The 15,305-nt window shown below is 33.9% G+C and overlaps 1 protein-coding gene across 1 annotated transcript; it reads right to left on the reverse strand.

The window, feature by feature from the left end:
- Positions 1–644: 644 nt before the first annotated feature.
- On the reverse strand, positions 645–14,238 carry LOC141811761 (protein STICHEL-like). The gene is made up of 8 exons (XM_074699810.1): positions 14,057–14,238; positions 8,676–10,647; positions 5,410–5,629; positions 3,278–3,512; positions 2,984–3,174; positions 1,347–2,028; positions 977–1,046; positions 645–886 (listed from the first exon to the last, which is right to left on the reverse strand). The coding sequence occupies exons 2-8, from the start codon at positions 10,644–10,646 to the stop codon at positions 782–784; spliced, it is 3,474 nt and encodes a 1,157-aa protein (XP_074555911.1). The 5' UTR covers position 10,647; positions 14,057–14,238; the 3' UTR covers positions 645–781.
- Between the last annotated feature and the right edge of the window lie 1,067 nt (positions 14,239–15,305).

Raw genomic sequence — 15,305 nt, forward strand, 5'->3', positions numbered from 1 at the left:
GCCAGGTGTTATTTATAGCACCGACGTTTGAAATTTTTCTCGAGAAACCTACTGTCTAATGGTTGACGAGCCGTGCTAACGGTAAAGCATTCTTTATTCCAATAGAAAAAATATTTTAATAACTAAATTTTTTTAAAAAATAAATATTTTATTATTTAATTTATAGAGAAAATTAATAAGAAATATCTCAACCGGCATCGTAAAATTTTTTTATCGACTATCAAAAAAATTTAAAAAGTTAAAATAATTCGACATATGTAATTAAAATTTTATCAAAAATAAATATTCTAATTCAAATTAATCTTATATTCTTATTTGCATCATTCATACTTTATCATTTATGCAAATTAAAAAACAATTTAAATGAGCCAAGAATATTTTTAAAATAATAAAGTAATTTTAAATAAATAGGCTAATAATTCTTAGATTATTTAGATAAAATAATGATTCTAAGGTTTTTAAGCCAAATATTTTTAAATTTTAATAAAATTAAATAAGCTTGAATTAGAAGCTTAAGTTTGGTTCAAGTTTACAAGCTACATTCGAATAGCAGTGGACAAACAAAATCTCCCTTATTTTCTTCAAGTAAAAGACATGTTGAAGCAGTTGGATGCCTGGATGTGGACATGATTGGCACAATTCTGAAAAAAAAAAGATTGATAGATTAATGCAAGTTTCATAAGGTATCAAGAACATTCTATCAACACTCTCCTCGTATGCAATTGTACATTCCATAGGCTAAAAACATTTACAACTAAAGAATGGATTTGTCTTAATGATCTTATTTGCTGGTTTTGTTTTGTGCCGGGTTCAGCTTCACGCTTTGTCCAAACAACGAAAGGCAGCTGCGGGTCTTTTTCGATCTAACTCGAACTCCTTGTTTGACCTGTGACAAACAAGAAATTGGACAAGATTGGTGTTCAATTCCATTGCCAATGAAGTATGAAATATTTGCAGCTACTATTCTAATCTATACCTTTTTGTCATTGTTTTTTGGGGTTTTCCAACAGAGAAGCCCGTTGCATCTGGGTGTTGATTCGTAATCCCTGCAACATAATCAAGTAGCTTTAGAACTCCAATGAAGGACAATGAAGCAAATAATCCGATTGTACGAATTTGAAAGAGCTTTGAAAGCCAGGGATACATTTGATGACAAGTGTAGTATTAAACTGAATCACATAGTGAGGACACTAAACAAAAAAGGGGCTGGATGAAAGATTTTGGATCAAATTCTTATATTTAGGAGTTAAGTGTTCAATCTATCTTTTGAAAACTAGAAACAATCGATGAGTAGGTATTAGTAAGATTACAACATATTCCTTCATTAACACAATAGATTAACTTACTGATTCTTGTGCAAAAGACTCGGAGAAAAGGCATACTGTTTGGCACCCGTTGTTTGTTCCTCGTCACAGTCCTCAGCATCACATATTTTTAAAGCGTGGATTTCATAATCTTGTTCTTTGATCCTATTTTTTGATGTCACATCCAATGCGATAAGGGCCTGGATATTATTCTGACCAGTGACACTATTTTGTGGCCGAATTTGGTTCTTCTCTGGCTTCAAGTGACCTATAAATTCAGGTGTGCACTTTTCTGCAGCATGAAGCCAAGCACGTTCTAATCTTTGCTCATCAGTGATTGCTTTCTGAGACCTTTGTTCTGATCCATATTTTCCTTCTGCTGGTACTCGGAAGCCCTCTGTGGTTTCAAGTTTTTCTGCTGCTTGCTGCATTACATCTGAGTGTTCTATAGTGTTTGCTGACAAGTAGGATGTTCCTATGAGCCTACCTTTATTAGGACCCCTTAAAGTACCTAATTCTACTTTGTTGCTGCTACCTTTTCGTGTTGAATTGCGTGTGGGAGATTCTGAAAAATCTTCATCAATATTCTTTGGTAGAAGACCCATCCTAACCTCAACATTTTTAGCCAGGACTATCTCGAATGTGTTTGTGATACTGCTCAAAAATCTCTCTGCTCTGGTCTTGATCCTATCGTTCTCAAATGATATGAAAACAACCAAGGTTCCTGAAGTAGTGTTAAAATTAAGAACACTGTCAAGAAAACCAAATTCAATTAGGAACAAAGTCAATCATTTATCTTTCTGTCCCAAAGAAGACAGCTATGGTATTTACCTGTTAAAGAAAGATGATAGCGAGTGCATCACTAAACAAGCAGATAGCTATCTTTCTTGTCATTTGCACTAAAATAATTTAAACAGAATCTATAGAAGAGGCACAAAGAGCAGGGTTATATTTGAGATCACATCAACAATTAAAATATCTTCATTAATATCAAGCTGTGTTTGCCTCAACACTACTTTTTTAGGGATATAATAAGTTAATAACATCTTAAAATTTATTTGCTGACACATTGGGTTATCGTATAGAAGTCTGTAATTTTATCACTAAAATTCATTAAGAATGATGTAGAACAAACAGTGAGAAAGGGAGGAGAAGACAACTTACAAAGGAAGAGTGAACCAAACCTTGTTAATATTTTGAACAAACATAACAATGCCATCTCAGTTCACTCAATTAGGCTTTACAAGCAAACTAAAGAAATAAAATAATAGAGTTAGTGGCAATCATGGAGATCCTCACTTGACATACAATACAGCAAAGTAAATTAAAATATTTTGAAAAAAAATCGAGAAATAAAGTAATAACATGACTTCAAAGTAGACCAGAGAACTTATTAGTCCATTAGTTGTTACAATGTAAAGGATTAAGAAATGGGTGAATCATGCACCTATTATCTACATCGAATACTGGCAGTGCCAATAGTACTGATCACTTTGAGACCTGTGTGACATATTTATCATATATTATTAAGAACCAAAGCACTGAACCTAAACTTGCCAAATATAACATCACAGTGCAGAATAGGAATTCCTGCAAGACTAGAGTCTACAAGTAAATGAACATTACTCCAGGTCAGTTAATTCACATTCTGATTTCAGTAATTTGTCAAAATGGCTTACCTTTATTTTCTATAATAGATACTAGGTTTCCATGGTCATGTAGCAATTGCTTCAATATTGTGGAATGACATTGATTGATACATTTCCTCCATATCACATCTACCTCATCTGGCGTTGCATATGTGTATACCTTCGCTCTTGTTGGGTTATTTGCAGGACGAGTATCAAGTAAGGAATTATCAATGGATCTCCTGTTCCAAGACAAAGAACTACTTTTAATTCTCATTCTATATGAGCTTGCAGGACCTAATAAAAATAAGTAAATTGATTTCTTCATGACGAATAGAACAAGACCTGTCTTTACAGAATCTGGAGTTATGAATTGTTTCATACATCATACCCTCAGACCCTCCTGTGCTCTGTTTGTTGTTGTTGTATGATTGAGTGTTTTCTAAATTCTGACTAGCTCCAAGCTGAAGCAGAGCTGCTGTGAACCAAGTTGAGCGTTCACTAGAATGTTGTAGTTGCCTTTCAGCATCTGAAAGAGTTTTCAAAGCCTGTTTTAATCTATTTAACTCAGCTTCAGTCACTGCAAATTTGAAGGTTAAATAATAAAAGTCAGTTCCCAGTGCCATGAATTCCATCTAAACATAAAAAAATTTAATAAACTTTATTGCTGCATGAATGCAGTTTACTCTCTTATGCACAATTTTTTTTTAAAAAAAAAAAGAGACAAAATGAATTTAAAAACAGTAATAATAAGTTTTCTTGTGTGAACAAGAAAACAGAATTTACATAATCACAATAATGGGGAAGCGCAAACCCAATTAATTCTGCCATTTGGAATAGTCCTTACTTAAAAATCAGATAAATTGAACATTTTAAAACATGATGAATTTCAAGGCAGAAAGCTAAGAACTTCTCAGTTTTATGGACTGTGTACACCAATTCCATTGTGAGATCAAAAACTAAACCATGACTACTTAACAAATTTCTAATTTGACCATCAAGTTCTCTTGAATTTGCATTCTAGGTCATTATAGTCTTGTTGGTTATTATTTCAAAAGTTTTAGGTTATTTCATCTAATTAGTTTCATGACCTCACCAAGATTTCAGCCATTGACGTGAATTAAGCAAATATCATTGCAAAAGATAAAATCTTAGACATTCATCCCCAGTTTTGCAAAATCCTATGAATAGGTCAAATGGAGCAAAATTCAGAAAACACTTGATCAAGATTAATTCAAAAAAGTATCAGAAAAAGTAATTGAGCTAAAGTGAAGTAAATGGAATAAAAGAGAAGAGGATGAATCAGAAAACATAAAAGAAAAAGACGAGTTTTAGTTAGCCAACATTGATAAACAAAAAAGTTCATGGAATTGAGATTTTCTTTCCTATTTTCTTATGGCATCAGATCTTTCCTTAATGCATAAAACTTAGGGGTGGGAACTATTCATAAATTAAAATTCAATAATTATAGTGTTGAAGATTCTATTGCATTGTGCGAATATTACCTTTATTTTCAATTTATATTATATTGCATTATGTAGATCTTTTGTTATCTTTAGTTATGGATGGTTAACTTATGATATTAGATTTTTATTTTTGTTGCATTAAGCAAGTTTTTTGTATTAACATCAGTAATTGCTTTGATGGTGACCTAAAATTTGATAACCGATCAGGGATGACACAACTCAGGTTGGGTCGAATTTACCATACTAGGTTTGGGATACACTCTCGGGCTAATTTTTATTGATCTGAAACACTTGGATCGGAACAATTTTTTGTTGAAAACCAACCCAAGCCAGGTTCACTCCTAATAAAAATTACTTTATTTCCAGATAATTAGATAACTTGTGCATAGTACATGATTTAAATAGGTTTATGGAAGAATAATAGAATTAGATACATAGAAGAATAATAAAATTAGAACTTTTCACTATTAGATTCCCAACTAAATATTTAAACCTTTTACATGCCTATTAGATTAGTAGATGAAGAAGTATAATCTTTTTTCCTTCTATTTGTACATGTTTCTGTTACTTCTAGCAATTCTTCTGATGCAATTTAAATCAGGGAAGAAAGTTTATGGTTTCATTTAAAAAGATTTTAAATTTTTAAAAGTTGGTTAAGTCTCTAACATCTTATAAATGGTGATTTTTCTCATGTAAATGGCTTTCAACTCTAATACTTTTTTTCTTTATGAGATTTCTCTATGTAAGATTGGTGAGATATTTATGCCCATGTAGCATCAATTTCAATATGAAAGCTCTATGTGAGTTTTGTTCAATTTTAGTGTTACACCACCTTCAATATCCTAAACCTCAGCCTTGCTATGAGGAAATGATGCTTGTAACAAATCCCCTTTTAATAGATAAGTTGTCTGATATATTACACTTCAACAATAATAGAAGCAATAAATGAAAATAGGATAAGACAATCATTAGCTTGAGCTTAACAATATAAAGATGAATTGCTTTACTCACAACTGCGCTTCCTAAGAGCTGTGTCATGAATTTGCAAGCTGGTTAACTCATAAGTACCAGCAATGATGTCCATTATAAGACCAGCTAGTTGAGACATCAAAGCAATTGGATCAACACCAGAATCCAACAGCTCTCTAGATCTTTTAACAGTTTCAGCATTGTCTGATGACATAGCTATCTCCAGAAGATCTAATAACTTATCATCAGAAACAACTCCAACCTGCAAATTTTCAACTAAGAAAGAGCCAGCAGGTAAAAGAAACATGCTCAGTAAATGTCGCTTGAACTATATTAGTTTATTACTAATGCCGAACATAAGAGAAACTAAGGGTGCATTTGATACGCAGAAAGCAATCCAGGAACTGAACGATTTTTTCCAGATCCAATTCATTGCGTTGTTTGGTTCTTCTCTTTTAAGTCAAAATGGAATTAACCATTCCCCCAATAATCAGAAACAAAATCCCATGTTCAATAAGCCGGATTTAATAATTCCAGACCAACTATTTCCCTCCCTACTACCCATTTTTTACCTCACTGCTTCACTGCATGAACACTCTCTTCTGTCCTGTAACATGAGACGATTTTGCCCACTGCTAATCTCACCCACCAACCTCATCCGCCATCAACTCTTTGGTTCCTGGTTCTTCCATCACTGGCTCTTTGGCTGCAGGCTCTTCTGCTGCTGAGTTTTTCACTATCAATCAGCTCTTCAAAGTGAATCAGGTTTTCTTGTATCCATCTAGATTCTCCTCTCTCCAAATAATCACTACTGTTATCCCTCTCTGTTGTTTTTGAGTTTTTCAGCTGCTGATTTCTTCTTCTTTTGGTTGTTTAAAGATGAACAACCTATGGTTGCATTTAAAGTTAATCAACTTAAACACAACTGAAGGATGTATCATCGGATTATTTTTGGTGATGCCCCTTTCCTACTGTTTTTTCGTCTCTTCCTCAGTGCCATAGAGAGAAATTCCCCTGATTGACCTACTGTGAAGTTGATTAGAGAGTTCTCCAGTGTAGAAAGTAGGTGTTGCGTCACACAATCTAAATCAAATGTCGGATGCATTAGTTCAAAATACTTTCATATTCTTGTCCTGCTTTAATTTTCTGTCATGTATATTTAATCTCCACTTCATCTGTTCATATTACATCTTATACCTAGAAGGTGATGCTTATAGAGGATAACACCCTTACTGTGAAACTTAGCAATAACACCGTGGTTATACAAACATTTCTAACACCGTTTACTATACAAAGTGATTGAACTTAAAAGAATATACATCAATTGTAAATCAAACTCTTTGATACAAAAAACATAGAAGAAAAAATTATTTCAACTAGTAAGTACATTATGTGACATCTAATGGAGTAAGATATGAACCGGTGCCATTACTTTGAGTTGCCAAAGATGTATTTACTAATACAAAGATTGATGGTCTTTCAATAGGTAAAAGTCACCTCATAATTGTTAGCATAAATAATTCCTCACATAAATCTCCCCTTCTCCATATTAGGCATATGTTATAGCATCATTTTATAAACATCTTCCTCACTAGCCTTACCAACAACTGCAATATCTTCATCACTCTAGTCATTAGTCATTGGTCATTTTATTAATATATTAGGCATATTAGCCATGTGTAATTTGGAGTAGTTTTCCAAACTTTCTTATTAGTTAGACTGGTACATTGGTTTACTCTAGTCATTAGTCATGTTCACTATCTTTTATATAATCACAAGCATTATTAGCAAAGCAATGCCAGGCCTTCTAGTCATGTTTACTCTATTATTTTGGAGCCCACATCTATTATTGTCATGGAACTCAACGTTTGGAATATTTATCTTTTATTAATTGATACTAAAGTGATACTGTCAGGTTTGTACAAATTTTTAGGGATTGTGATTTGAAAGACTGCAAGTTTTTGAACTTGTGATTTTACATTTTAGTTTGGAGATGCACAAGGCTATAGTATTTGATACTTTGTTTTAGAGTTATTTTTGTAAAAACTTTTATTGTGTTTTGAATTAGGTGTTGAACTATTTTAATGCAGAACTTGTAGCTGTAATGAACTTATTTGAACTAATGTGTAGGGGTGTCAAAAATGAATTGTCCAGTCAACCCAAGTCTACATGAAAAATATCAGATTAGGGCTAGGGGTTTTAGGGTTCAGGTCAGATCGGGTTGGACTTGAATTTTTTTTTGGTTGGGTTGGGTTCGGGTTAACCCGAGTTAACCCGAATTTAGGATGGAAAAGTTATTTTGGGGTTAAATCAAATTTTATTTTGAAAATTGAGATGCTCTATGTACATCAATAGTAGGAGGTTAGTATGACAATGATGAAACATTGAGATAAAAGTGAAAAATTATTAGAGAACATAGCAAAAAAGTCTTTTTTAATCGGGTTGGTCTGGATATCCGGGTTCGGGTTTATAGTTTTCAGGTTGGGATCGAGTTCGGATTGGATTCGAGTTAGGATTTTTTTGTAATACTTTTGCTTTGACCCAAACCCACACGACCCACCCAAATTGACACCCCTACCCCTACTAGTGTGTCTGCTTGAACTATGTTGTTGTAGTTTTAACACAGTGGTAGATGTATTTTGATCTATGTGCAAGTTATGCCTTGCAAGTTGCATGATCCATATGTAGGTTTTTGGATGTTGTGGATGTGTTTGATATGAATGTGGTTGTGGATGTGTTTTCATTTGTGCAAATATTTTAAAAGTTTTTGCAAGCGAATGTGTCTGATCTATGTAGGTTTTGCAAGTTGTGGGATTGTTTGGTATAGTGGTATTAGATTTTGTAAGAAAAATGTCATATATATATATAGAGGGAGGATAATTTGCTTTCATTCCATTCCTTAGTGCAGCCAAACATAAATATAAAACTAAGCATTCCATTCATGATTCCTGTTCATTCCTTCTATTTCAATTCTCATTCCTAACTCGTTTCATTCAGTTCATACATACCAACTGCATCCTAAGTTCATTAAAAATATAGAAAAAGAAAAGAGTTAAGACCTAGAGAAATATTAAAATAGCACATTGATTAAATTACATATTCATCCTATTTCCTTGATTTTTCATATAAAAGTAACAAAAAATGTAGAGTTCCACATGCTTAGTGCAATGCTTGAGACTTGAGTAGCATGCCTAATAATCTCCTAAAAGACTTCAAGGAAAATATTTAACTGTCAAAATAAGTACAAGATAAGATCACTATTGCAGAATAAAGATAAAAAGTTAAAAAAAAAAAAAAAGCAAACTCACAAGATCATTTACAAGAGTAGTGGTAATTCTTTTTCCCAGTAAGCTCAGTTGGTCAAGCATAGATTCTGCATCTCTTGGTGAACCATCAGAATTTAAAGCGATTAAATCTATAGCATCAAATTCAACATCAAGATGCTCTTGTTCAGAGATGTTTCTCAATCTTCTGATTATGTCAATGTCTTTGACCTTTGAAAAATTGTATTTTTGACATCTGGATATAGCTGAGTGAGGCAAACTAGCTGGGTCACTTGTAATAAATATGAAGACTACACAAGGCATTGGTTCATCAAGATAATTCATAAACAAAGACCAAATCTTTTGAGAAATCATGTGGCAATCATCAATAACAAAGACCTTATATCGAGAATTTTGTTTAGATAATGCAAGACTTTTCAATGAATATCTAAGTTTATCTAGTCCCCTCTTACTTGTCAAATTCACTTCAAGCATAGTTGTTCTATTTCTGCTGGAAAAGGCAATGCACTCCCGACATAACCAACATGGTTTCTTTTCCTTATTAGACAAACAATTCAAGGATGCTGTAAATACTCTTGCAACTGAAGTTTTTCCAGTTCCACGAGGACCACAAAACAGATAGGCAGGAGCTATTCTTCTCTTCCTTAAAATGGCATTGGCAAGCGACTCGACAACAATGTTTTGGCCTATAATTTCATCGAAAGATCTTGGCTGGTACTTTTGACTTAAACTTCTCTTGTCCTCGATCTCCAAGTCAGATTCTGCAAGTCTGGTGACTTTGGTCAGTTCCAGCGCATCTTGGCTTTTACAAGTAGACCATCTCTTTCCATCTAATCGGCTCACAGCCTCTAAATCAAGCTCCCCAATGTTAGTTGACAACTCATCACTGGCTGTATCTAAGGAGGAGCTACCTCCATCACAGCTATTAGTCAATAAAGGTAAACCTTGAGAACGTTTTGATGTGCACTTTGGCTTTCTAGTACCCGAGGATCTCTTCTTATTATACAATGAATGACTTCTATATAGAATGCTACTACTGCCTTTTCTTTTTAGAGTGTCTGGCAGTGAAGGAGAATTGAGGCCTCCAGTTCCTCTATATTTATTTCTTTTTGACCAGTAGCAGCTCAGGCCACATCCTTGACCATTGGGCAAATCTGGAAAATCCAATTCATCCCCATCAAAAAAGGCAGCTGTGCCATCACAAGAATCAACTATGCTAGGGTTTTGAGCACCAGATTTGTAGTAAGATTTTGTTGACGCTGGAGTACATGATGATGATACTTGTCTTTGCATCATTCTGAAGATTTTGGAGGAACAAGACAAAGTATCATAACCAGAATCACTGAATACTGGAGAAGCAGAGTGAGATGGGTAACCATTCCTTTGGGATAGCTCATGATTCAACCGTAAATATTTAGACTTGAATTTGTCAGTATCATCAGATTGCTCACCTGAGTTAGAACCCATACCCGGTACAATTGAGAATGTTGCATTATTAGCCATGCTTTTTTTTGCTTTTGAGCTTCTTCTTGAGGTTCTATCAATTCTACTGTTTAGAGTTTCTGAATCTGTGCCTGGGAATTTATATATGCTTGCAGGAAATTCAGGATATGCATCACTCAAAGAATCCAATGCATGAAGATTATTTAAGTTGTCTTCTGAAGATTCCATAACTGATGGTTGTTTTTCTTCAACTTTTACTCCATCGATGCCTTCAATAGACTGACGCTTCCAATTATAAAGATATATCTTATCACTATTTTTTACACCTTTATTAAGTATTTCAAGTGATAAACCATTACTGTTTTTTCTATTTATATCACTAGTTAGTTGAATTCTGGAGCTTAGATTGGAAGTAGCAATAAATGATCTTGAGGTAACTGCCGACCTCCAAGAAGAACATGTTTCAGGGTCACGTAAGAGCCGAGCCCTTTGGAGGGCAGTCAGTTCCTTCTTCAAATGAAGTTCACTTGGAGCAACACAAGTTTCCGCCATTCTTGCAACAAAATCAATTAAGTCAGCAAGAGCAATTCAAGCCCAGTCAAAGATACATTCAGCTCAAAGCATCAATCACTACTTACCTACAAAAAAAATCTGACAATCTAGAAAAGAAGCTAATGTAAATGGTACTTATAATAAGATTTACTGTGGCTAGGCTAGAAGGGGTGAATAGATAGCAAACCCAAATCACCAATATCTCACATAAAAGACTAACAAAAACAATGTTAGTAGCAAGGTTTAAAATATTGAGCCGTGCCGAAGTTTCGGTCCAGGACCAGAACGATACAGTTTCGGTACCGTATCGTACCGTGCCGGTATAGTTTCGGTATTTTTAAAATATAAAATATATTAATTAAAATAAAAAATTTAATCTAAATATTTAAAAATAAAAAATAAAATTTTTTGATAATTTTATAAGTTTTAATAAAGCCTATTTAAATTATCCCGAACTATAGCTAGGAATTGATTATTAAAATCTAATTAAATCCTAAGTTTTAAAAACCAAAAAAATAAAAATCGCGGCCCACAGTGCGCGACGGGTACGTGCGGCCCGTGCGCGGAGGCGTCGCTGGGCCCGGCCGGCACCTCTGACGCGTCGCCGGGCCCGGGCAGCGCCTCCGACGTCGCCGGCCTCGGGCGGCGCGGCCTCGGGCGGCGCTTCCAGAAGCGTCGCACGGCCCGGGCGGCGCTTCCGGAGGCGTCGCACGGCCTCAACGACGCCTTCGGAGGCGTCCCCGGCCGGAATTCCTGTGTTGGCGTTGTGTCGGTGCCCGTGTGTCGGCGGAATAAAATTTTTCACCCATATCGCCGGATACGGCTCGAAATTTCAATCCTTGGTTAGTAGCATAAGTGCTATGTATATGATTGATTAGTCATGTCAAGTGTCAATGTGGCAAAAATATAATGATAAGCTAAGACACAAAGCAACCAAGATGATTTAATATGATTCAAAGACCCTTCTCCTACTTCAAGCCTAATGATGCATCCAATGGATCACCGCTGTAGTTTCCACTATTATCACTCCTTCACAAGAGGTAACAAAGCAAATCCAAGGCTTAAGCCTTCATCCACCAATGGGATTTCACAAGCTTAACCTGAAGGATTTGTCTCGACAATAAACCTCACCTCTTACCTAGGAGATGAAATAAAAGTTAAAGTAGATAAGAGATTACAAAAGGTTGATGCCTACGAAGCCATCAACTTTGTCTAAACACTTAAATTCTTTTGGGCACTTGTATCACTTAAGCATAGGAGAGAATGAATTGAAATGAAAACTACTTGCACTTTTCCAATGGAGTGCTAAAAGTAATCATTGAAAGCCAACAATTCTTTAGCCAATCAACTGCTAAAATGGCAATCAATTAGCCATTAGGCTCAAAACAAAAAGCTTTAGTCTCTCAGAAATCGCATCCAGTCACCACCTAGTCAACTAACATACTCTCAATTGGAATGGGATTCCAATCGACTAGAAATTGGTAGTCCCCCTTCACTTGGCTTACATCCAATTATAAGCCTACACAATGATCAGACAGTCAGTTGACAAAATATAACTGGGTGGCACATCCCACAATCAAAGGCTTCACAACCATTGAGCCCTAGGTAATTCACCAATACCTAAGCAATTGTAACACTATTACAATGTTACATGCAACATTATTACAATGTTACATGCTAAAAACAAAAGTCAAGATTACACACTTGTAATGACTCACAACTCTTATGCCTTCGGGTCTTCAGCCCCTTCAGTCCATTGCACATTAAGTGCTTCAACTAAATCAAAGTAGCACCTTAATCCAAGCCACACAACTCTTGATCCCACCAAGCTCTTCCCTGAACCCCAGTGTGATAACTTGATCCAAGAAAAAGCTCTTGTGTGCACACTCTCTACGATCACAACATTGAAAACTCAATCCCATGAAATTCATCATGCTCCTCGCTGCAGACTCTATCTAGACCTCCAACCCTTAAAGCACACAATCTCCAAAATCGTCATGCAAACAATCAAATGATCTACACATTTCATGCACATATTAAATCACAAAACACCTACCTTAAATCATATTATCAACACATTAAATAATGTGATTGAGCCCATCCACAAGGCAAGAGTCATTTTCCCAGTACTTATCACGTCAAAAACATATTTCTCCATCATGTAATAAGCAAAAGCTTTAAAGAAAAAATGGAAATCATGTACATTCATCCAAAATGTTGCTTCTGATAAGATATTTACTATTGTTATATGAATCATAGATTAGGATCATAGTTGTTAGAACTTAGAAACACGCAATTCACGATTCATAGATATTTATACGATGTGATTCATATATAAAATGATATAATTCTTACATATGACTTAGAAGTGAAAAGAGCCACACAAATACAGTTTGATTTAATACGGTTTGATATGAATCTTATTTTACACAATTCTAAAAATAAGAAATAAACCATTAAAATTAAATCTAACCAACTAAAGGCAAATCTAACCTATTAAAAAATTAAGTTAAGCCCAATATTCTAGAAATTATACCTAATTTATTATAAAAAATGATTAAACCTAAAAGTTATTTTCCCTTCGACGACAAATTTTTTTCTATGTTAAAAGCATTTGACAAGGAGGTTTTTGGTCATTTTATTTCAATTTTTAATGGAGTGAAATAAGCATTGTCATCAAATAGAGGATATTTTTTTTAGGAATCATCAACTTATTTCATCTATTCTATTATGCATTGAGAAAGGTGTTCCCAAATCAATGATGATTAAAATTATAGAAGATTAGAGACGATTATATCCATACATATTTTAGAAGGGGGACACCTCCTAATACATAGACATGATGGACAACCATGCTTAGCCATGTGGAACTAATTGGCATGGAACATGATAACTTCAGCAATTCTCATTTACATAGTATGACTGAACCGTCAACGGATTTCTAGAAGCCTCAACTATTGATCCCAGAAGGAATTTGTTGAACGTGAAAAGAGATTAAAAAGTGCCTTATTAATTTTACAGGTCAAATAATATGTACATGCACCAGTTCAGAAACGCAACTGAAAACTATCACCTTACCGAAAGACAAAGTCTAGATTTGTAAACCAGCAACAGGAACCACAAAGGCATAGAAGAAAACAAATCAAAACAATAGTTACAGACGAAAACGACTGCAGAAACAATTTTCGGTTGAAATACCCACACACAAATTTAGCATATAAAATAATTTCAGTTGGAAATTATTCCAAATCCCTCCCTAAGCACCAACGCTAAAGATTTCTTAACTCTACACCAAAATAATAATAATAATAATAATAATCTTTTTTTTTACTATTCAATGGCCAAATCCTGGCGAATCGAGCATAATGCTGTTTTCACAGAACATAAGAGTTTACAAGTGAGAGGGATACCTTCAACACGCAAAACAATGGAAGAACAGACCGCAGATAGGGGATCTCAGCAATGTGAGGAGAGCAAGAGAGGATCGAAGCAACCCCCCTTCTACTAATGAAGTCGATCACAAATCTGCACCGTATCTGCTCGATTCCAGGGTTCGAACTCTCGACAGTCACTTCCCTTCTGTACGCCGAAATTTAGCGATCATCCTGCTGTTTCCAATTGCCATGTGATGCGTTGGCCGAAATTGGTTCATTCTTTCTCGCTCGCCCTTTCCCTTTATTATAATCGCTCGCTTCTGTATTATTTAAATTTTTTATTCTTTTTTTTTTTTCCATTTTCCAAATTTTTGCGCCAAAATATCTCGGAGGTCAGAATTCTCATTCTCCCCTCAATATATTATCATTTTAGCCCCATAAATTTATCTATTTTTTGCTTTTCGAAATATTACTTCAGCTTGATTTTTTTTAACCTTCATCGGAGATTTTACATCAAATCAACTCAGACAAAAAGGCATCTTATATTAATATTTTTATCAAAAATACGATTCACCCTTATAAATAATATAATTATTCTTCTAATACTATTATTATTATTATTATATCTCCCATCTAAATCGGGTATATTATAATAATTATGATTCTGTAATTACTACGTAGTTATAGCATAGATACGATTTTGTAATTATTATAGCATAGAAAAAAAAATTCAAAAAAGCTTTAAACGATATTTTTTAAATATAAAATCCAATTATTATGGATTACATCTCGTAACTAATTATAGATCTTTGAATTAGTTTCGAAATCATATATCACATGATTCAACTCAAATCAAAAATTATAATTTCTATTTAAAATTTAACATTCACGTTGTAGCAGCTACGATATGTAAATCTCTGAATTAGCTTTGAAATCGTATATCACATAATTCAATCCGAATCAAAAATTATAACTTCTAAAAATTTAAAATTTAACATTCACGTTGTAACAACTACAAAATTATAACTGCTACACAGTTAAACTTAACTACTATAACATACATATTAAACTCTAAATTTTAAAAAGTCTTAACTTTTAATTCGAATTAAATAACTTATAATATATCAAATCAAAACTCGTTCAGACATCTATAACTTATTAACTTATTATTATTGAGTGGAATGATTCAATTTTCAGATAAAAAAATCGATTAAATTTTTTAAAAAAATTTAATTTTTTAAAAAATATATTATAATAATTATAATTTTATTTCAGTAAAAGATAA

The sequence above is a fragment of the Curcuma longa genome, chromosome 17, assembly GCF_044706935.1.
Source record: "Curcuma longa cultivar G26 ecotype Majalengka, Jawa Barat chromosome 17, ITB_CL_G26_1.1, whole genome shotgun sequence".
NCBI lineage: Eukaryota > Viridiplantae > Streptophyta > Magnoliopsida > Zingiberales > Zingiberaceae > Curcuma > Curcuma longa.